This window comes from Amia ocellicauda, chromosome 21 (assembly GCF_036373705.1).
Source record: "Amia ocellicauda isolate fAmiCal2 chromosome 21, fAmiCal2.hap1, whole genome shotgun sequence".
NCBI classification, from domain to species: domain Eukaryota; kingdom Metazoa; phylum Chordata; class Actinopteri; order Amiiformes; family Amiidae; genus Amia; species Amia ocellicauda.
The window spans coordinates 13,391,480-13,415,047 of NC_089870.1; the positions used below are offsets into that span (position 1 = coordinate 13,391,480).

A 23,568-nucleotide genomic window follows, 5' to 3' on the forward strand; every position below is an offset into this window, starting at 1 on the left:
TTCTTTGCTTTAATCAAAATGTGGACTCTGGAGTCATTTCATAGACGTTAAGCCTAGGAAGCCCTGACTTTCACCGATCTGTCCCCAACTGTTCAGCCTAGGGTTTCTAACCCTTAGGGAATCCTGGTCACAGTCAGTGATGACATAGTCCTTATTACTGGAAACCATAATGTCTGGACCAAAAGGCTCAATTTGACTCTGAGCAGAGAGTTCACCGATAAGGAAGGAGCATTTTGTGGCTTTTTTTAATGAGAATGAGAGAGAAATCATTAGAACTTCTAGCTCCTGTTAAAACTGGTCAGGAGTACAATGTAAGTAGTTCCTCTTGGCACCTAAGCTTTACTATTTCGATATTACTATTTCTTTCTTTGTCAGGAATTTTGGGGATAAAAAAAACTACTTCAGCGTACAGCTTTGCAAAATAGCCTATTTGTGTTGTTCCATTTAGTCTTTATTAAAAGATAAATTATCTTTAGTTTTCCATGTGTGAATAAGCTGGACCGAGGCAGATATAAATAATCACTTGGAAATGTAATGGAACATGCTGTAATTAGTCTTTTTGTGATTCCAAACAACGTACACGGCACAAGTTGCAGTCAACATTGGACTAATGATATATTGTAGAAGAATTGCATAAGTATTAGTCTTATAGCCCAAGTCCTAATCGGAAATGTTTAATCTGTTCATTCTATTCCAGTGAAACATGCAACTGATTAATATATACATACACCCCGCTGTGTTTCTCTGTCTGCCTATTCAATATTAAGCACACTTTGTTTCATTCTCATTATTCTCACAAACAATACAGGGAGAAAAAGTGAACAATGACATGTTTTTTGAATGTATATGGATGAGTGTAGGAATGCCTGCAGCCTTGATGCTGAGTTTTTGTTCAGTTACTGATAGAAACATATTTACACCTACATAGAAACATATTTACACCTACAAAACCCCTCTCTATTTACTGTATACAAGGTGACTATAATTAGCCTGGGAAAGTTTCACTTCTGTTTCCTCTGGAAACTTGGACAACACTTAGAACCGTCGATGACCTACTAAAGGTTCACAGGGATTTCAAGCTCGAGCTGTTTTGCGAGGGGACAGCTTCAGACTTCACTCTGCCCACACGGTAGATCCATATCTGCTTGAGTTTCAGGGCAGCGGTTCTTGGCACATAGGGAAGTGTCGGTCGTTAGCAAAGCCTGTGACGTGTACAGCACTCTGGGGTATTTCCAGTATGTATTTATCACTATGATCAAATGTCAGTGAATACATTCATTACGTTTGGTACTTTGACGTTAGTTCGGGGGAACCAGTAGTTCCGTTTCTCCCTTGCATGTATGTGTATGTTTTGTGGACATTTGTAGTTTCATGCTGACGGACTACAACAATTTGATTCATACACTGCTGATTTCCTCAGAAGCCCCACACTGACACAGGAGATGTAAAGACACATGTCCTCTCATGAGTCTCTCATTTACTTTAGGTTTCAGGATTTTAAGATATAATTTTTTTCCAAACTGAGCCCTTGGCACACTTTTCAGTACATTTTACATAGACTACAAACTTTTTTTTCCCCCCTCTCCTTCCTCTTCAATTTGGAACTGTTTGACAATGCAATACTGCTGGATACTGTGAAGCATAATTTTCTCCGTATTCATTCAATGGAGAAAACTATAAAGGAATGTGATTAGCTCATAGTATTGTATTGTGTTTACTAAGGGTGTTTCAATTATCACAATTTTTATTTTCATCATTTATTCTATCATTAAAATGCAATTAAGTCTGCCCCCAATGAAAAAAAGACTTTTTTTTTTTTTTTTTTTCAGCATCTCAATATAAAAGCTACATTCTTTTTAAGAGTGATATTTCAATAGCCATCATCAGCATGTCATACTGTAGTGTCATGCAATATTTGACTGCATCAGGATTTCCACCTCCTCACAGTGGTTGAAATAATTATTTCACATAATTATTATAATGATAAGACTGATGTAAAGAATTACCTTATCATAAAACGTTATGCATTACAGATTCATTTAGAAAAGTGCTCATTACTGCAAATTTAAAAAACTGTAATTCTAATGGCAGACCTCATCAAAGAGTTATCAGTATGTTACTAATTGCTTGTTGCTAATTTGAGGCAACCTACCGGGGATCTAAACTTAATGTTCTTAAACAGTGTGCTTCCGAGTCGATTTAAAGTTACAAAGTTGGTAAAACACTTTCATATAAAAGAAAGTACAAGAAAATAACTTTGCTACAAAAAATTACAAAGTAAATTAATTTACATTTAGTGCAGTATGTAAGCATCAGGTTAATTCAATTGCCAGCTATAATTATGTGGGGCTGCTGTTTCGCATGTTTGATTTTATTTAATAAATACACATTGTGCAGGTAGCTGTACATGTCATTAAATTGCCCTGTGGGAGCGGGTGCATTCCTGGAAGATGAGTTTAAATTCCAGATAAATCCTGGTCTTGCGCAACACGGGACATTTTGCGATCGGACCTTATAGTACGACTCCCATGAAATAGACAGTATGTATAGTGATAAAATCTCGGAAAAATTGCATCATATTGTCTCCGCACTTAGGTGCATGGGCAATCCATCTTTAGCCAATGAGAGGTTTTATAAAACTGTTAAGCTCTTTGCCAGCCAATACAAGCCTAAACTACATCACCTTTTGTTATCAGATCAGACGAGCTGAGATTTCAGGAAATGCCATAGGAAACTTGGAAGCACATTCTGGGCACAATTTGGCAACTTCTGATAGAATGAGATGTGATTTGCTGATATTACTGAACAACTTGTACAGATATGAAACCAGCTGTTTAAAAGAAAAAGGGATATAATTGTCAGTGATGTGTGGCAACCCTAAACTAAAGGAGCAAACTAAGGTTAATTCACCAATTTACCAAAAACACATCTTGTGCAGATACAGGCCCGGTTTTTAATTGTGAAAGGTGATAGTTGTAACGCATTTAGGGACTTTTTTTTTTTTTACACAAGGCAGCGCAGAGGAAGAAACTTCCTGTATCTACTGAGCATCGCCTTCACAACTTTGCTCCATTGCAGGACTTCAGACTCTGTGCAACATCCCAATTAAGGCCAAACACTTTATTGTCACAAACTGCCAAGGTCCTCCATGAAATCCCTGTCACAAGATCAAAGCAAGGAGCAGCATATATATACTGGGCTTGTTGTACATGATCTTTTAACTTCATGTCACCGCTTGTCTCTAAGGTGGAAAAATCAATAGGTTATGTCCCTGTTGTGACTTCATGGTTTTAACTGGAAATAGAGCACTAGGTAAAGCGTTTCAATACATTTAATATGATTTTTCCTCATAACCACTGTAAACTATTTATTTACTAAGTTAATAAATCACACATTAATGATGTGTGGGACATTGCAGATGACTTGCATCAATTGACTTGATATATTATTAACAAAATTGTTGTGATGTCTAATAAAAGTCATTAATGTTGAATTAATACAATGTTACCCCCTGTTCCTCTAGAATGAGTGTTTATTTCATGGTTATTATAAATCTTTTCAAAGCAGCTGTTGTTTGGCTTTGTTCAATAGCTGTATTCCTTTGGTACAAAAAACAAATACATTGCTATGGGGAAATTGGGGCATTTCCTATGATACTGCAGTGATTGTGTTTTTTTTTTTTTTTTTTTTCTTAAACGATGCATTCCCAGAAAACTTTAGAAGATTTAAATAACTTACAGCTCCTTATTAATGGTGTATGACTCGGGATTTCCCACCAATGGGTTCCCAAGAGCCAGGCATTTGATCGTAATCAGAGTGAGATGAGAAGAGGTCTTGTAATCCTGATCAATCAGACGTGATACAAATGGTGATGAAGAGTTTGGGCGGTGGAGGGTTCTGCCATAAAACATTAAGCCTGGTCAAAACTAAATCAAATCGCAGGCTCAGTGACCACTCAGCATTCAGCACTCCCTTCTGAGAGCTGTATTTTTATGTATTTCCTCTATACCTCTATCTGCCTGTCTGTCTCTCTATCTACCAACTGGAGCACATAACTACACTGTTTATAGAATGTGGGAGTTTCAGTCACAAAAATAATTATATTTATTTTTACCTAACCATCAACCAATAACCACCAATAATGTTAAATTAAATAAATCGATATATATATATCCCCATTACCATCAGCCTATATTGACAGGAAGTACACAATTATTGCTTTTTTCCAGTACTGTTTGTCAAAGTCTAAAATCTAAAATTCAGGTGGATACAATGTGAATAACTTTGGGTTGCTGCCACCAATTTAAAAAGGCTTTCTTGAAAGGCTTTTTCATTTCATTTTGTTCTTTAAACGTAATACCTTAAAATAAATCAGTGTCCCACTTACACATTCAAATATTACTATCTGAGGACTTTGCTTCTTTTTGAAGACATACATATAATTTTGATGATGTATGCTTCCCTGGAGAAGGAGCAAATCATATGGAACAATAAACTGTAGTAAGGTGCATTTGCATGGTGATTTGTTGCCTCACAACAACTACTGAACATACAGCGGGAGATGGCAGCTGTAGGCCTATACCAGGGGTTTTCAGACCGGTCCTGGAGTACCCCCTGCCCTGCTGGTTTTTGTTCCAACTGAGGTCTTAATTGCTTAATTGACTCCTTAATTGACCTAACAAAGCAATATAGCATTCAATTAAGTAATTAAGACCTAGGTTGGAACAAAACCAGCAGGGCAGGGGGTACTCCAGGACCGGTTTGAAAACCCCTGGCCTATACACTTATGAAGTATTCGTTGGGATAGGGTTGGCCAATCCTGGTCCTGGAGAGCCACAGGGTCTACAGGTTTTTGTTGTATGCAGATTGTTAACTGCTTAATTGAACCAATTGTGGGTCTTAATTAGGCAAAATGTCCCTGTGTTCAAGATATCCAATGTTAGGTGATTTCGAGAGACCTGGAAAACCTGCAGGGTTGCGGGCTCTCCATGAACAGGTTGGCCATCCCTGCATTAGGATTTTGTGTACAGTATATCCATAATGGGGACAGTCTACTGTATGTATGCATGTGTAATTCAAAACAATTTTATGAAATATGTCCGTTAAGGAAATATATTTTATTTTCGTTCAGATCTATACATTTTTGGGTTGTGTTGTTTATGTTGTTAAAAACATCCAGTATAGCTGCCTCAACAACAATTATTACTTTCTATGTAAGATGTTGGTTCATTAAAAACAGATAACTCGTCCCAGACAAATTATAGAATGCTTTTCTTCTTTTTAAAATAGAAGACACGGATTTAATGGACTTGAAATTATTCAGACTGACCTGCACGCACAACATAGTGTGTAACTCAAATGGTACAAATATAACCTACATTGTAGTCACACGTTTGGAGTGGGCTTAATATTGATGAAGGCAATTTATTGAGGAACCAAGCGTCAGGGGCTGTTGATGTATTTTTTCTTGTTTCCCACTGAAGAGCTCATTCACTCAATGTGTGCTATGAAGAAACCTATAAAAACTAAAGTACCGTTTTTATCCCATAAGTAGTAGAGCCCCCGAATGAAGTGGGTTTTGATGCATTATCTCACACTTCCAGGGCCATGAGCACATCAGCCCTAAGTATTCTTGAAATGCAGAGTCATGTTGTTTCTGCAAGCCATAATTGAGGTAAGATAATAACATGATTGTAAATTATAAGAGTCTGCTAAATAAGTGAATCAGAGACCAAAACTAAACCAAGACTGGTGTGTGTGCTCCACACTGCAAAGGACGGACTGTTTGGACAACGTCGGCCACATATACTAGATATTATGACGTAAAACACCTGTCTATCTGAAAATGACGTCGTCCAGTTCATCAGATAAAACGAATTGGCTCTGATTTGCAGCGCATGCGTACTCTGATGTCACAATCTTCAAATTGACAGTCAGTTAGTAAACGGGGGATATCATCTTTCCCACAAAACCAAGAAGACGCACGCATACTTTCGGTTGCAGTTTCAGATGTGTATTTCTACACAATAATGAATGCGAGTCAGTTTGCCAGGGGATGCTGTAGTTAAACCATCCCTTCAGATGTGCATTTATTTATACAAAGCAGTTTCCTTATTATTAAAATAGGCTAGTATAGCTATTATTTCTTAGCAGACGCCCAAATCCAAGGCGACTTGCAGTTGTTACAATGTATCACATTATTGTTTCACCTGGGAGCGCAATCTTATCACATTCTGCGCATTATATTCTAGATGACGACGACCGTGATTTCCAAATCGTTAAATTGTGTGAGTAATTTTAAAAAAGCACTGGCAAAAGGAATAGCAATAGTCATGTGAGACTGAAAACCTCAATCCACCGGCTTGAATTGCCCATGCAGCATGCGTCAACTTTCTTGCGTTATAAAATAGCAAAAACGCAAATGCCAGGCGAAATCTGGTTTCTCTCCCTCTGACTGGACTGCTGGTGTGAGAGTGTGAACACATTATCCGGATCAAGGATCAATGCTGATGCGTCCTGATCATCATGGTGGCAAGAGTTCATATTGGTCAACACCCAGATACACGCCCTGTGCGTTGTGTTTGCTGGGTAAGTATAGCCTCGGGACTGAAGTAGTATCTGTCTTATGTCCGTCAAGTGGTATGTGGAAATTGTGATTAAATAACGTTAATTTGGCTACTGAGCATCCATGATGCAATGGGGTGAAAGGGTGAATTAATATTGCAGGGGTTGTAAATTATGCATCGCAGTTAAAGGAACATAAAAGTACCACATGGAAGAAGAAACGTTATGTATATGTATTGATGTATCTGTAAATGCATGTTAAACTCTGTTAATAAAGCCGTTTTGGGTGCCGATAAGCTGTTTAAGTTCAAACAACAACAAAACATCCACATTTATTCAAACTTTCGTGTGAATGTGTGATCTAATTCCCATTGTTAGAATAGAACTGGTGTATTTAGTGTAAAGTCCTGTATTTTTATTTTTCTAGTATCAGCCCCGATTCTGCAGTTAAGTATTTTCAGTCTAGAAAGTCTAGAAAGCTGGCCTGTTATGAGGAAATGTTTAAATAAACACCAAGACTTCAGAATAAATATCTACCCTATATAATAAGTTATAGTATAAAATCCACACCACCGCGTTCAGTTCACTTTAACACTGGTCGCTTTCTTTGCGCATTGAATTGCTAAAATGAGATTGAATTCATAATCCTGATGGTCTCCAACTATTTTGATTGTATGCAAAATTGTGACATTTGGGAATCCTTTGAACAAACACCCGACAACACTTTTATCCCTTTTCCACCTGATTGAACAAGTAATTTCCTTAACTGACGAGTTATTTGATTTGAAAGTGTTTCCAGTAATTGCGGATTTAAGGGTGACCTAAAGCTGACTGGGTTGTAGCTCTCCAGGACCAAGATTGAAGACCAGCTGTATTATGAATTCATGTGGTGGATTTATAGATTTTTCGGTTAAGGATTTGATACTGTGCAGTTTATTAACTATTCGGGATAGGTCCTGTCTGATGTGTTTATTTGAACCTTTGCACAATCAGGCCAGGGCAGAATTATGATGAGAGGATTTAGCATCTGACCAAGGGTGTACATGAGCCAAAAGCACCTGTCAGTCACATTCACAGGAGTGTCAGAATAAAACCATGAGTCCTTTGGGAAGTCTTTAATTTTGAATAGCTTGATTGTAAAACGGGTAATGTCTCTTTTCTTGTGCAATCTAATAAATGTAGTCAGCGCTTGTGTTATTTGGGACAAAGAACCGACATTTCCATACTAGAACATAATTGCATCGAATGTTAGTTATAGAGAATGTTTGCAGTTTTACATAAAAGTGGATCGATGACGAAATAATAGCCGAGGATAGGCTTGCATTGCACGTTTTGTTGTCGTCAAAAGTCGGCTGTGATCAGCTTGGTGGATGATGTTAATGTTGAGGAGGAGGAGGATGGTGGGTGGTGGTTCCTAGACATGCATCCTTCGTGCGGTCGCTTTAAGAGATACAGAAGAGAGAGATCGGGGAGAGGAGAGGAAAGGAGAGGAGAGGAGAGCTTGCTAAGCAGGGTGGACTCCGAAATAACTTGTATTAAAAAAATACGAAAAAAAGTAGAAGGGCGCGCTTTGATTGGCCGACGCGGCTGTCAGACGCCGCGGCTCTGGATTTCGATTGGCGGAGAGGAAGTTTTATTAGAACCGGAGCTGCTCCGATTGGAGATGAATCAGGAAGACGGAATCGAGCTGCGTTTTGCACTTTTGGGCTGCACGCAACTTTCACATCAAATTAGACCTAAAATCCATCAATTCTGCGCCCCGATCGGAGTTTCGAAAGGAGAGCATCGTCAATAAGTGGCAATCGGAGACGGAGAAGATACAGCAGCAGTCGTGGATACAGAACTAGCAGCAATACACTTTACACAGCAGTGCAAATTCCGACGTTCAAGGGGATTGCAAAGGTTTTTTTTGTCCCGTCCCCCCCCCCCACCGAAGGTACTAGCAACTAGATACGAGGGGAAAAGACAATTTACTTCAAATCAAGGCATCCGCGTTATCTGTACATGGCACACGTGCTCATAAACATGCTAAGTTTGTGCATTTAATTCGGATGATCCATGAAAATGTCAGGCTGCACTAGCAGGTTTCGCCAACGTAGCGCATGAATATCATCTTGAAGCATTGCTACTTCGGAAGTAGGTCACCGTTTTTACACGTCTTCTTGTCAATTGCGAGATTTGCGCTTGACGTTTCGACGCTAATAAACCCATTGCTCATCTGCTGGAAGAGAGGAGCATTGTTTCAGCTGCGCCTGGGATAACCCCCCCCCCCCATCAAAACTTCCCGGTGTCTGCGCAGGTAACGCATTTTGCTTGATTTATTCCGCTCATATCCCCGCATGCCGCTGTCGTTATTGTGCGTGTTGTGTGGACGCATTGCATGCCAGTGAAGCCCAGTGCACCGTGTGGGTTGAGTTTCACTTTGAGTGTTTGATCTGGCGTGCTTTAGTGATCTCGTTAACCCTATGGATTGGGCAATGTAGGGGAGTGTTGGGGAGAAGTAGTGCATGTTTTGGAAAAGGGATGCTGCTGAATCGGCGACTTCTGCACCATATGAAAAGTCCCACATCAAACATCAAAATAGTGTATCAATATTTAACGTGTGGGTTTGTGTTCTTCTCGCACAGGCAGTGCATATGGCCACACTTATTCGCTGTTCTTAGCTGGGAATCTGTGATCCGCCCTGTGAGCGACCTTTATTCATCGTCTCAGGCTTCCGCTTTCCTTTTGGTGGTTATTTTATTTGAAATGCATGCACGTTATCGCTCGCCTCCCCAGAGAGCAGCAGACTGAGCCCCCCACCCCCCATATGTGTCTGAGTTTAACCCCCTCGGTGCTTGTGCTCGGCACCTGCCGTGCGGAAGGCCGGGGCGCACAGTTGCAGACACACATGCGTCCCGGCTGGGGGGGCTGGGGGGGCTGGGGAGGGATGGCTCCTCTTGTACTGCGCGGTGTGGGCAAGGCATGTGTGCACATTACACTGATGTTAGCCGGGTGGCTGTATCAGCCGAGAACAGCATGTTTAATGCATTTCCTGGAGGTAGGCGAGTCAGCAGTGAGCTCGGGCACCATGTGGGATTGCAGAAATGTGTCTTTACCTTCCAGTGTAACAGGTGAAACGGGGGCAGATTTGACACTTGCATTGCACCCATGCAACAATGTACAACAGATGAAGCGACACCCAAATAATTGGCACCCCTAAGCATTGGACACAGAATCCATTTTGTATTTGTAGTGTCCAGAGGGGGTTTTGTATTATTTTCCTACGTCATGGTTACAAATCTAGAAAGTAATGACACGCATTACATTGATGCATTGATTTTGGAATCCAATTAACCATATTCAATATAGTTACTTAAATTACTTAATTGCAATCCTATTTTACTGAATTCCCCCCTATGCAAAGTGATCTGCCTATACATGTGTAATGTACCATGCTCACTTGAAAGGTTGATCAAGTAGTTCCCGGGACAATGCAGTGTAATCAAAATAAAACCCCGTTAACTTGAAACCCTATGCCTCCCATCCAGCGATGTGTTTGGTCGTGTTTTGTGTAGCGCAGATCTGCACACATTGGCAGAAATCGCACCGATCCCATTGGCGGAGCGGCGCAGATCGGCGCAGGACTGCGGGCATCTGCGCTACAAGAACACGCTTTGTTATCCGTTTTTGCTGCCAGTTTGCACGTCCACTTTGTGACAAGAGCCCAACAGCTGCCAGTCTGTTAACCCGTAGATAACCTTTAACTGTATTGCCAGAGGCACTGCGAGGTTTCATGGGTCACTGAAGTTTACTGGTCTTTGAGGTGAGACGTGTTAACATCATTTGCACAATAACCTGCTCTCTAGATGCTCGCCTGCTTGTAATAAAATTGCCTCTTGAAACATTGATTTTGTCTGGTGGCGTAGGAAGCTCTTGCACTTTCCCCCTGTTTTCAGTATATGAAATACTTAAGCCCCAATATATAGACGTTGCCAGTTATTTAAATTAGCCTAGCCAATGTTTTAATTGTTAAGCCTTTGTAATAGACTAAGGAGCTGAATTATGAAGTTACACAACGCATGTTTTGAACTATAATCGGAAGAGATCCATGGTTAAGAAATAGTCTAAATATCAATTTAATTGCAAAAGAGCTTTATGAATTGGTTTGTCAGCTTTATTACTGGGCTTCAGTTGAGCTAAATTGATATCCTACATTACACTATTAGCATCTAATCCCAATCAGTGTCTTGTAGGAGGACATGGAGGGAGTTGTCCATCTCAAGAACATAAATAAGAAATCTGAATGATGCGACTGAGCTTCAATTTGAAAGGGGAGATGCTGTGAACTGAGTAGATGTCTATAAAAATAGACATGAAGCAGTTTTTCAAACAAAGTACAGAGAGCATAGAAGGTGTAAAATGTTGCTTCATTTGATTGGGTTCAAGGCATAGGCTAGTGTCTTTGTGTTTAATTCAGATGTTATCATTGCTCAATGAGGAAACTCTAATGACCGGTTTACTCAAATACAATACAATAATTGAACTAAAGAGTATATTTAATCCCTCCAAAAGAAAAAAAAGAAGTGTTTTTAAGACATTCAAATGAAATATTAAGCCTGCTCAGTAAAACATTCAGTATTTAAACTTCTTATAACCAAGTCTTTATACAATAGCCTATTAGTATAAGTGGCAGAGGATCTGAAAAGTGAGCCTGGGCGATTTACTACTGAAACCAGCACACCCTTATAACGGAGTCGGCCACAAATGCAAACAACAATTCAAATCAACAACTTCACACAGACCGTGCAATGAGGGTTTGTGAACAACCTGCATTTGTTTTTAAATGTACCTTATTGTGTAGTGTGAACTGATGCAGCCAATTCAGAGTATAAATAAAGTAAAGATCATTCTAAGAATCCATGTTGGGTGTGTATTCAGATCTAGACAATAGGTTTGTTATTTTTTGTTTGTTCTGTAAGCTTTCACCTCACTGAGCTGATAGTGCTGACATTTCAAAATGCTTTCTTTGTGTGTGTGTGTGTGTGTGTGTATATAAAAAATTCAGGGATAGGTTTTCCCGTACAACAGTTCCTCAGCAGGAGCTTGCTGTCATAAAAAATGTTTCCTGATGTTGTTGTTGCCACAAGAAATTAAAAACTAGAGATTATATGACATGTGAAATAAATTAACATAAACATGCCATGTTACAGTCAAACCACTAACTTTGATCTTTCCCACTGACAGATATAAGAGAAGAGGCTTTGTCATTTTTATACTCATTAACTATATATGTTATTTTTTCTCCGTATTGTTTTTCATGGTTCAGTAAATCGACTGATCTTGATAAACAATAAAAATGATGGGTAACCTACTTAAGGCATATCAGTAAATCTGCAGTCGGAAAGGTGCTTCGATGTATTTCTACAGCTTGAGAGCAGAATTCTGTAGAGATGACACAATCATATGAGTCTGCGTTTCATCAGATAGTTATTACTATCTAGTAGATTATGTTAGTCACAGTATTATTAACATACACCTGTGTTTAGTTTGAATTGAATATATATTGAGACTGCTTGTCATGAAACAATGCTGACTCTGTTTGACCTCGTATGAGACAATTGCCTCATCTCCTCTCTTACGATACTGGTGCGTCATATATTTCCTGCTTTTAATATTGAGACTTCTGCTCCTGTATCGAATTGAAGGAACTGACCAGGACACTTTCTTCATTGTGGATTGCTTTCCAACAAAGGCGTCTAATTGTGTTATTGATTTTACATTTAAATAACTGGGATTGATGAGAATCCATTTTCTCTGCTCTATTATAAGCCTCTTCTGTGGACTTTGTTTTGTTCAAAAACTTTTTCGGATTACAAACCTGCTGGAGACAACGTTTTTGGTGATTTTGACCGTAGACCTTCTGTACAGAAATTGTTACTGCGGCATCTGTGAATCATTAACATACCACTGTACAGTACTACCTGCGCTGACTATACGTGTGTGTGTGTGTAAGTGTGAACAGGAAGTGCCTTAAAGGTACAATTGTTTTACGTAAGTTGTAGAGCCGGGTAGCCAGATGATCACAAGTGAAATGAGACCGAGGGATCTCTCTGTGCTGGGTGGTGCCTGCTGGAAGCCTGTTAGTCCCCATTACTGTCAACAGCCATTAGCACGGGGACATGATGTGTATTTACAGCACATTCATTCTTCTGTGAAACGTATTCTGTATATTTTCTTTTACCAGTTGTGAGCCTTTTTCAATTACATTCGCCTTATCCACATTCAATGCAAAGGTTACAGTTCTGTGCTGCAACATATTTAGCCACTTCAAAATACATTTGAAGCTATTCTGTAACTCAGTTTCTCAGTTTGATATCTGATCCGTTATGTTTTTTTTTTTCAATGTGTGAAATTATTAAAATCCGGTGTTGATTTAGGCTAGTTGGACATTTTTCAAAAGCCCAAGTGTTCCCAGTTCAGTCTTGTCTTCTTGGAGTCTGGAGACAGACCTCCATTGTGTGAACGTTCTACCTGGGAATAGACAAGATATTTCTTGTATTGCAAGTGAAACATTGCTCTTACGAAATAATACAATTTTTGTTTAGTATAATCTACTAAGCTGTCACTACCGTAATGTTTGTTTTATGTAGGAACTACAGAAATGGTTACATTGTTGAAACGGCATGGACTAATATATATGTGTACGATCTGTAAATTGATTTATAGTTGGACAAAGCGTTACTACTTTCCCAATTTCATATTGAGCACCTTTAACCTAATGTACCACCAGCACAATCTCACTACAGTACACACTAATCCACACCAGGGTATTGTGGAGTGACCTGCAGTCAGAGGCACATACTGTAATGAAATTGTCTGACAGCTGCAGAACGATGATTTCCACACTGATGAATTTAAATATTGCGGTGATCTGATGACCTGTGTCTTGTGGAGGAAAGTTAACGGCATTCATCTGTGTATTGTGTGGATTTGGGAATGTGTGCAGCCCCGGGCACAGGATGTTTTCCTGGAAGTGATCAAAACATACAATTCAGCACACAGGACATGGCGTCTATCTTGTAGTCTCTGCTGGCTGAGTTTCTTACCATCTCGTTATGTGAAACTAACAAGCGCAAAACCATGTTTCCCAAATAATCCCCAGTGCTGTGCTTTACCTTCTTTCCATTTGATACCTCTCCTATGATTCACACACACTCTCTCTCTCTCTCTCTCAAATAAAGAACATAGAATGGTGAAAATTCAAGCCAGAAAATTCCAAATGGTTACCTGTGCTCTCCCATTTGCCTGAAGTGTAGAGGTGTGGAGTTTAAGAGACTGCTTATATATAAAATAATGTATCAAGATAAATGGTGTGTGTGTGTGTGTATTTTTACACTACACTTAAGAGTAATTTTAGGTTTTTTTTTTTATGTTCTTGTCAGTGCTTTAGAAATCGGTGGGATATAAAGGGAGCATGCTTCTGATGAGTACACATCTATGAATCTTTCATTTGGGTCCAGTTTATTTTGGAAGGTATACAAAAAAAAAGGTGTATTTTTAAAGTAGCTGTTTTTCTGTAATCGGGAGGGATACACTTTGCAAGAAATCAAGAAAGAACAACTGTGTAACATTTTGCCTTCAGTTGCCATTTTACAGAAGTGGTGTTGGTCTGATGCTTTTGGTGATCAAATCTGCAATTGTTTTTGAAATGTAGTTTGCCACACAAGCACAGAAGGATGCGCAAACGTAGACCACTGCGTCTGAAGCACAACCTCTTAGACTCGGTTAGTACAGGGGTCTGAAATGGTTTTGCACTCCCCAGCCCAGTGAGTTGTGTTGTGTTGATAGTTAAACTGGAATGTTATTGTGAAGGCTTTGGGATTAGGATCATTGTGAGGCAAAGAATTCAATACATTCCTGGTGGTGTGGTTCATATACAATGATTCTCAGCCACTTCTTTATATCTGCACCTCTATTTAAAAGCAAAGACTGTGATTAACCCCTCGATCTTAAATCAATTACACTAGCATTTATCCAAGCTTATTATATATTTAACATAATAGACAAAGGGGACTGCAAATTGTAGATCGCTTAGATGTGCTGTGTGAGAGGCATTAATGTGTGTAGGAGTTGGCGTCTCACCTCCATCCCTCTCGTGCGGTAGTTTAATGAAAGACTACATTGCTTTAACGTGGAGTGACTTCTACTGTATGATGGGTGATACTGTTTCACAGTCCGGAAAACAACTAGTGCTTAAAAAAAAAAAACTTTTTAAGGAGAGCTTTTTATTTTGAAAAATTGGCAGGAGGCTCAAGGCATCCTTGTTGCAGGATTTTTGAACCAGGAGGTGCAAGATCGTGCATTGTGTCAGCTGTGTTGTGCAGCTTGTCGTCTCTCCTGCTTTTCTCATCGTGTGTGTTTACGCACTAGCAAACAAAACCCCATTGTGGTTTCCCTGCCACCTGACAACTGCAGGGAGAGATGGGGTGTGTGTTTTGTAAATAGGAAATGGGCAGGATTAGCAATAAAAGCCTGCTTTAGAACTCCCCAGAGTGCTGTAATGACATCTGACCATTCCAGTAATGTGCAAGTGTTCTGTTGCCCTCGCCCTCAATGGGGAATACTGCTCTTGTCTCACAGCATGGGGACCGCTTGTATCGGGGTCATCTCGCGTGTTCTGCACACTGTCGGCACCTTGAAACCAAGAGGAAGTCCTAGCATAAACAGGATAATAACAGAAAAGGGTTATCTGAGGTTATATGTTCACATACGCGCAGACTGCATAGAGTTCAAACGGTTCTAATTTAGATGTTCCTGTCTTGCAAAGGGGAGCTTTCAATTTAAGCCGATGATCAAGCTAATGAATTTGGCGCAGATGAAGTATAACTAACGCTAATCTTGATATCTCCAATGCGGGATTATTCTTTTAATAAAATGTATTTTTACACTCATAAGTGCACCCAAACAGGAAAATGAAATCAGGTGTGAAATCTAATACAGCAGCCTAATTTAAGGTAATGTCACCTAATTGCTTCCGTGCAAATCCTCGGAACGGGTCTTTCAGATGGTTGCTGCTTCACATCTGCTTCCCGGATGCAAGTGTGCTCAAGAATATTGTCACGGCTGAGTCGCCATATGAAGTATGCTGCGTTATGTGCCTCATGCCAAGATGGTTTCAGACCGGCCTTGGATTCAAAGGTTTTTAACGGCATCTAGCATCTTGTTCTTGCTTGCCTGTACGGTGTCGTACGGCGTATCTATCTACTGAACACATCAGTCACTCGTCTCGGTGGCTTTCTGGGCCGCGCTTGGCCTCGATTGAGCTCCTTGATACCTCTGCATGTCCCTTGAAGTCCCTGTATGTTTTGCACCCAAACTTGCTCCGTTTCTGCCACATGGTAGCCTGTGCTGAAACATCACAAAACGCAGAGGCCCTGCAGGAAATAGAATGCATTTTATTTTATTTTTTTTAGTAACGGAGATCTGTCACCTGTAGACACGGTTGTCATTTCAAAGACACCCACAAGCAGTCCTTGCACTTCAGTGCTGTAGAATCAAAGTGCCCTGATCATAAAGCCTTAACAGTCTAGTAAACGCATGCACTTATGTGCACTTTTAATGCAGTGTGTAGCCCCTCCTTTTTGGGGACGTGCTGAAGTACTTTCTGTTGGGATGTTTGATCACATGCTGGCTAAGTAAAAAAAATAATAATAATAATAATAATTGCCAGAAATGTTGGGGTCATTGTAGAGCACAGTCTCGATGCAGAACAACGGGCAAAGGATTTATATAACGCCTATGAACATTATATGGACTGACCTCAGGACACATTGCTGACATGGAAATGACACCTAAAAGAGATGAGTCAAGTTAGGATTTAAAAACCAAAACAAATCTATTCAATTTCACTAAAATGTATCCATACTGTATAATCCTTTACTTTAACTGTAGGCTATATTTTAACTGGTCAGAAAAAAGTGTAGTGAACTAAATGAATGGATTTTATTTTTAGAAGAGTACTTCGTCCTTGTGCCAGTCAAGTTCATGTTATCGGCTCAAGCAGTTAGTCTGCACACAGTCACGAGCAACTTTTTAAGTGTGAATATTTTGTATTCTGTATGATGAAGGGAATGGTGAAATAAGACAAATAATGTCTCTCTAGTGTTGACACTTTTATATGACACAAGCAGCGATTGAATTTCAGGAGAAAAGCTGTTAACGTGTTCCTCCGGCTAAATGGGCTGTGGGCATTTAAGCTTGAGGCTTTTAAATTTTTTATATGATTTGATTTTTTTTTTCTCCCTGTGATACCCACAGGCTAGCAGTTTAAAGATGTTTTCTTTTCTTTTTTTGCTTGCTTGCTTGCTTGTTTGTTTTAATACTCCAGGCCATAGTTTATTTTACTAGGGCTAGAATGGTTCTTCTTCTGAGGATAAACCTTTTTTGACAGGTCAGGGAAATTGAGACATGGACACACAGTCTTGAGGGTTGCTAGGAGACGGGGGAAATTTCAGTTTGCAGGGTTGGCACTTTTGAGGTGCAAATGTCCTGTTTTCAAGCGAGTCCCAGAGGAGAAGAGAAGCGGTGTTCTTTCCAAGACTGTGTGTGTGTGGGGAGATCAACTCGAAAATCTTTTAATTTTACTGAAAATATGAGCACTACATAACCCATTATTAAGCAGTTATTTCAAAAATCTAGAACGGTATGTATGTAATGCACTCCAACATGAAAGTAAAGGTCTACATATAGTGCCTTGAAGTGGGGGTAGATCTGAGGGTTTGCAATGGAGAGATTTCTAGAGCACATAACTACAAAATCACTGTCGGAGCATATTTCTGGAGAAACTGAACCATTGCCACGAATTGCTTTTGGCTATAATTTACCCTCAAGTCGATATCTCCCTTCAGTATAAATGCTATTCCTTTATGTCAGCAATTTCTCTTAAGAGTGTAAGCAAGTGACCTCTGTGAAGCTTATTCCTTATTTTTCAAAAATAAGAAATGGTTATTTATTCCTTATTTCTGGTGTTTCAGAAAAATAAGTAATTATTTTGATATTTTTCACAATAAGTACATAATGGATACTTATTTCTTGTTACTGTTTTCAGTTTTTCAGCAGTTTTTATTTCTGATTCGTGATTAACGAAAAATAAGTAATGGTTATTAATAATTCCTTATTCCTCTTTTTTGATTATATATAATTTTTTTTAAATATTACTTATTTTTATATTTTCCAATTTTTTAAGAAATAAATAGCCTGTTGGTTACTTATTTAATAGTTCAGTTTTTCAATAAATTAAGTAATGATTCCTTACCTTATTTCTGTTTCCCGGTTTTAAAAAAGGTAATGATTACTTATTTTTACATTTCCTTGTTGGCTACTTTCCCCATTTACCCATTTTTTTATTAAATAAATAATTGTTACATATTTTTTAGTTGTGGTTTTTCTGTATTTACTTATCTTTTTCCGGATTTTAGGACATGTATAGGACAACACTGTTACTTATTCTTTACTTTACACATCGATACAATGGCATATGACAACACTTCTCATTACTTATTCTTTATACGTCAGTAAAAAGTAATAGACAACATTGCAGGAGGGCTTAATGATCTGCTAAGGCTTTAGGAAGTCTGGCACTGAATAAGGTTGGTTATATGGCAAAGAGGTGCTTCTTTATGGGCTGACAGAGACGCTGTCACACTGTGGTTTTTCAGTAAATTAGTGTTGGTTACTTATTCCTTATTTTAATTTCCGGATTTAAGAACACTTATCTTTACTTATTTTTATACAGCAATATAATAGTAACACAGCACACCTCATTATGTATAGTTTACTTCAGTAGTTGAGACAACCCCCTATAAAAGTCAGTGGAAGACGTAGTAATGGAGGTACTTTGCCCTTTGCCTGGCCAGGGAATCATTACTTATTTTATAGAAAAACAGAAGTACGAAATAAGTTACATTTCTTTCAAAATGGGAAAATATAAAATAAGTAGTCATTTAAAAAAAAAAGGAATAAGGAATAAACTTCATGGAGGTAAGTAAGTGCCAGTTATGTCATCCAACACTGCTGTTGAGTTCTGGTCCATGTCACTTAATTAGTGAAGAGCTTGTCATAACAAATGTTAAGACTCCAAACTTCGTGATATACTGTTCAAGTGCCTCTCCTCCACACGCATGCACCCCCCACATGGGAGACGTGTTTTTCAAGTGCAGAAGAGTTTTCCTTGGCATGATCCGTCATTCATAAAGGAAAATTCATAACTTTCATGAAAGAATCATAACTTTCAGCAAAGATTCATGAAACATTTGCTGCATAAAATTGATTTTCAAAGTGTATTTTAGGTGTATGTAAATCCAAAAAACTTGTACAGTCTGTATTCGTTCCAGTTTCTAACGGAGACCCTTTCTATAAAGTCAGATGTTGGCAAGAGCACACTTACTTTAAATCTGCTTTTAATTGGTCACCTGTATTATTGGACTTATCCATCTAATAGGTCTAAGCTGAACTTATAGATGTTTTGGGTCATTACATGCTGTCAGATATCCAGGCAACCAGTTACCTTGATTACAGCAGATGTACTGTTGCCCTGATTGTCTCGGTCTCTTTACTAGCACACCTATGTGCAATAGTTCCAACTGAGACAGACCAGGATTTCTGTGCTTTAGCACTAAAGGAAATACCCTTTTAAAAAACTATTTGTGAGGAGTAGTTTGAAGAGTAATTAATGCTTTAATTACATCATCTGAGGTGGGGAGAGAAAATATGGACTTTTCTCTATCACTCACTTGGATACATGTAAACAACTTGATGTTTGTGCAGTCATGGAGAGAATTTGCATCACCTGAAAACCAGTTACTAAGTTGACTGAATATTTTGAAGATGACTGAGAGGTGCAGAGGTGTGCTGAAGTGGGGAAATGGGATATTTGGTTATGGTGTAGATTGTCCTGATCTAGGAAGTTTAAAATCACAAGGTTTTATTACACCTCATTGTTTGATGCACAGCAGTATAAAATTGAATAAATGCTTTTTATCCTTCAACAGATGCCAGCTAGCTGACATTTCACTAAGCAGACCTTCATCAGCATAAAACAAAATGTTTACAGTATGCATGTGTGTGTTATGAATGCGTATAACAATTTCAGTTGCATTTTATTTTGTAGGAGAGCAAGGAGCATGTTTTGGCCACTGTAAGACGTCTTCTCTTGTCTCTCTCCCCAGGCTCTGTGGGGAAGTATGTGATGACCCACGCGAGGCAGAAGGATTCTCTGAGTCGGTATCAGAGTGAAGGCCGGGACCAGTTGGAGAGCGGGCCGCATGGTGAGACAATGGGTGGAGCCTGGCCTGAGTGCCCAGTGCGAGAAGGAAGGACCAAGCAGGGCATGGCCAAGAGAGGTGGGACAAAGGAAAGCAAGGAACTGAGTGGAGAGCAGGACAGGAAGTCCTACCCCCTGAGGAAGAGGGTGGGCGCGCCCGGAGTTGGCACTCGCAATTGTCATGTTGTGCTGACCCGCTTAGAACAGGGTGGTGTACAGGATGACCTGAGCAGGGAGATCCAATTGGAGAATCTGGCCAATGACATACAAGAACAGAGCTGCAAGGCAGGACATGAGAGGAGTATGTTTTACGGCTGCACCAAGAAAGCAAGCAAAGTCCGTAGGCAGACACTGGAACCAAAAACCGAACTACAACCTGACGCGTGCCCACCTGCCCATGAGCCACGCAAGCGCAGGGTGGCATCTCTAAATGCAGAAGCGGTTAACAGCTTGCTTTTAGAACGGGAGGATTTCCAACAGGCATCCAAAACAGCCAAAAAGCCACCTCAGCGGTTCAATGGAGAATGTGCCCCTTCTAAGGAACTCGCCAAGGATGTGGTGAATGTGGGAAGGCATCCTGACGCCCCAAAGGCTTCCAGCACTCCCAAATCAGACTTGTGTGGAAGTCCCAAAAGCCGTAAGAAGGCAAAGACAGAGACCGAAGGCCAACAGGCGGGAGGTCTGGACAGCCCTGCCCCTCGACGCCTAGCAGGACTTAATGCCGCAGCTCTGCTGAAGCTCACGAGTGCCTCAGCCGGGGCCAAACGCAGATTAAAGACCGACTGCAAGGGAGGATGCGGAGGGACCGGAGTAAAGCAACATTCGAAATCCCGGAAACAGCGGCATAAACAACACATGCAGCTCCAGCTGATGCAACAGGGGAGCTGTGCAATGTGCAAGAAGGAAGCTTTTACTCCCAAAATGCAGTGGGAGGAATCTACAGACAGGGATGGTTTCTCCACATCAGGTTACCAGTGCCGGAGTATGCTGGGCTACCCCCTGAAAGCTGTCAAAGAGGAGCAAACCGAGACCGAGGTAGATCCATTTTACTGTTGCTCCCAAGGTGAATCGATGGAGTACTGCCACAGACTGGCTCTTTTTCTAGGACGCCAGAGCTATGGAGAACCAGAGGATCATTCCCCTGCCTCCCTCAAACAGGAGTTCCTCATACACCCACACACCCTGGCACACCCTGCCCTGACTGTAGGCACACACCCCTACCTGTGCACAGACCCCTGCTTCTCTGGCTATTACCTCCAATTTGGCCACCACGGAGCTTCCTCGCCCCCTCTGACGAATGGCCCTGTGCCCTTTCCCCCCTCCGCTGTGCCCCCCGTCACGCTGTGCCCAGGGGGGGTGCCGAGCTCAAAGCTGGTGGCTTCTGCGGTCTCCCACCCTTCAGGAATCCCGCACCCTGTGTTCTGCGGCTCGGTGGGGTCGCCCTGCTTCGGGGAGGCATGCAGGGTTAATGGCTTTGTGACGGCTGCGGCTGCTTACAGAGCTATGCAGCCCGTGACCAGCAGGAGGTGCACTTTCAATTCAAGCTGTACTGGATGCACCAACAAAATCAAAACAGGTGAGAATGAGAGCAAACACTTTATTTTATTTTTACACAGTGTATTTTGTATGCAATGAGTTGAAAACGTCACAGCTTTATTTAGCAGATGATTTGGAATACAATTTTTTCTATTAGGGTTGTTATGGTGAAGTTAAGTGCTTTAGGATTGGGTCCAGGGTGAGCGGTATGTTTACGAATAGTGTTACAATAGTGTTATGGTTAAAGTTGGTCTGTTGTTGGTCTTACAATTTGCTTTATTGGTTTTGGTTAAGGATTAGCACAGGGCTGTGGTTAGAGTTGTAGTTTCCATTAATGTTATATTTGTAATGGGGTCATGTCTAGTAATGTTATTAGTGTAGCTTGAGATTAAATATTAAATATGAATTAATATATTATTAGGTTAAGAGTTTAGCTGAAGCAGTGTTCAAGTTAGGGTGAGAGTTATGTATATAGCCTAGCATGTCTTAATGCTCTGATATAAACACATCTTACACACATATATATACACATTATACTGTTATGAAAGTTGAAATAATACATTATCAACCAAGGCATTTAAAACATTCAGCTCTCACTAATGTGTCTACACTGACCTGCAGAGCAGTGATTAACGATAAACGGTGACTAGACATCTGCTTGGGTTTAGACACTAAATGTCTCTCTAGCGTGTCCTCTTTTGATAGTTTTAAGGAATGTAAAAGACCAGTTTGGGCAGCATAGCCTGTATAAAATGTGAATTGACCTCAAGTTGCAAATTTCCAGATAAGACCAAAAGGAAGATGACGTTCAAATCTACGCTTAGGCTTTGGGATTGCTTCCTTTAATCAGATGAATGTGGTCCTCGTTTGTATCTGTAAATACTTGGTCACGAGCCAAAAAAGCTCAGGAACCTGAAGCATTCCTCATTCCTGAGTAATGCCATGAATGCTCTGTTTCACAGTTAAAACGCTTTTGAAACAATGCAAGAGCGCAGGATCTAGAGCCAATACGGCAGCCCACACGACCATATCAAACAGTTCGACATACTATGTTGGTCAGCAGAAAGCCATATGTATGACTAGGCATGTCAACCCAAAACCAAAAGAGCCCAACTGAAAATAGTTTGGATTCTGTATCGGCCTGGTTTTAAAACCACTACTCTGTAGGTTGGAGTCGGTCAAGGCGAGGCAAACGTACGTCTTTCCATGCATAAATCACATTCTTTATCGTTCATATCCAGCTGCCGAGGATTCCAAGGTTATCGGCTGTTAAGAGCGAAAAAAACAAAAAAGAAAACGGTACTGCCTCAGAAGGAATCGGTCGTTTTTTGAGAACGCATTGGCTTAGTCTCCTGCAGTGGGTAACAGCTGGTCTGTCCAGTGCTCTCTCTAGAGGCGGTTCCCCATAACCAGGAACCCCTCAGTCCTCTGGAGACAGGGCTTCCCGAAGCTGTTGCTCTCCCTTGTACTTCGGTAAACAAAACAAAAATTCCACACGCTGTAATCATCAAGCAGGAATGTCGCAGCTACCCAGCCCTGAAGGAACCGAGTATCTGGCCTGCAGACTGCAGCAGTAAGAAACCAGCAGCGCAAGCAGACAGGGGTCACTTTGTACTGAGAGGATCAGGCTGGGTTTGAGAGAGGCTGTGATCTGCCAATAACTCGGCAAGTTATGTGCCGTCTAATTGCATGGGGGCTTCCTCAGCTAGTCCTGGTCAAATCCTGACATGCTTAACTAGACACTGCAGCACTTAAAATGACATTCTGCTCATTTGGTTAAATCACGGTACAACGATTCCTAAAAGCCTCTTTGAAATCCGAAAGTGTTCTCGTTTCTGGGCCTCAGGATCAAGAGATACAGAAGAAAGAAGCTATGGGTTTAGTTGCACTTGTGTGACACATTCAGCTGCCCAGCTATTTACCGATTGCGAGAAGCTCAGAAACGGGATCAGTCCATCAGGCAAGACGCATCGCTGCCCGAGACCTCGGCACAATCCGGTCATGATCCAGAGAGTGGTGCTGCACAGTGATTAACGGCCGGTCACAGTCTGCGGTGCCCACTGGAGCCCCCTGCTGCAGGGAGGTGAGAGGAGACGGCAGGCAGGCAGTTTCTTCCAGGGGAGTGCTGCGAGGCGCCGGGCTTTAGAGCCTGCTTGAGCACTCCG

The 23,568-nt window shown here is 40.6% G+C and overlaps 1 protein-coding gene across 2 annotated transcripts in view; it reads left to right on the forward strand.

Annotated features, from left to right (window-relative positions):
* Positions 1 to 23,568, forward strand: part of bahd1 (bromo adjacent homology domain containing 1) — a 49,175-nt gene that overhangs the window by 12,611 nt on the left and 12,996 nt on the right. The window contains exons 1-2 of one of the 2 annotated variants that reach the window (XM_066693973.1): positions 8,127 to 8,863; positions 19,773 to 21,443. In XM_066693973.1, coding sequence (XP_066550070.1) covers positions 19,793 to 21,443 — 1,651 coding nt within the window. In that variant the 5' untranslated portion in view covers positions 8,127 to 8,863; positions 19,773 to 19,792. Of the gene's footprint in view, positions 1 to 8,126; positions 8,864 to 19,772; positions 21,444 to 23,568 lie in introns of those variants that run through there. The other variant, XM_066693972.1, reaches the window with a different exon arrangement.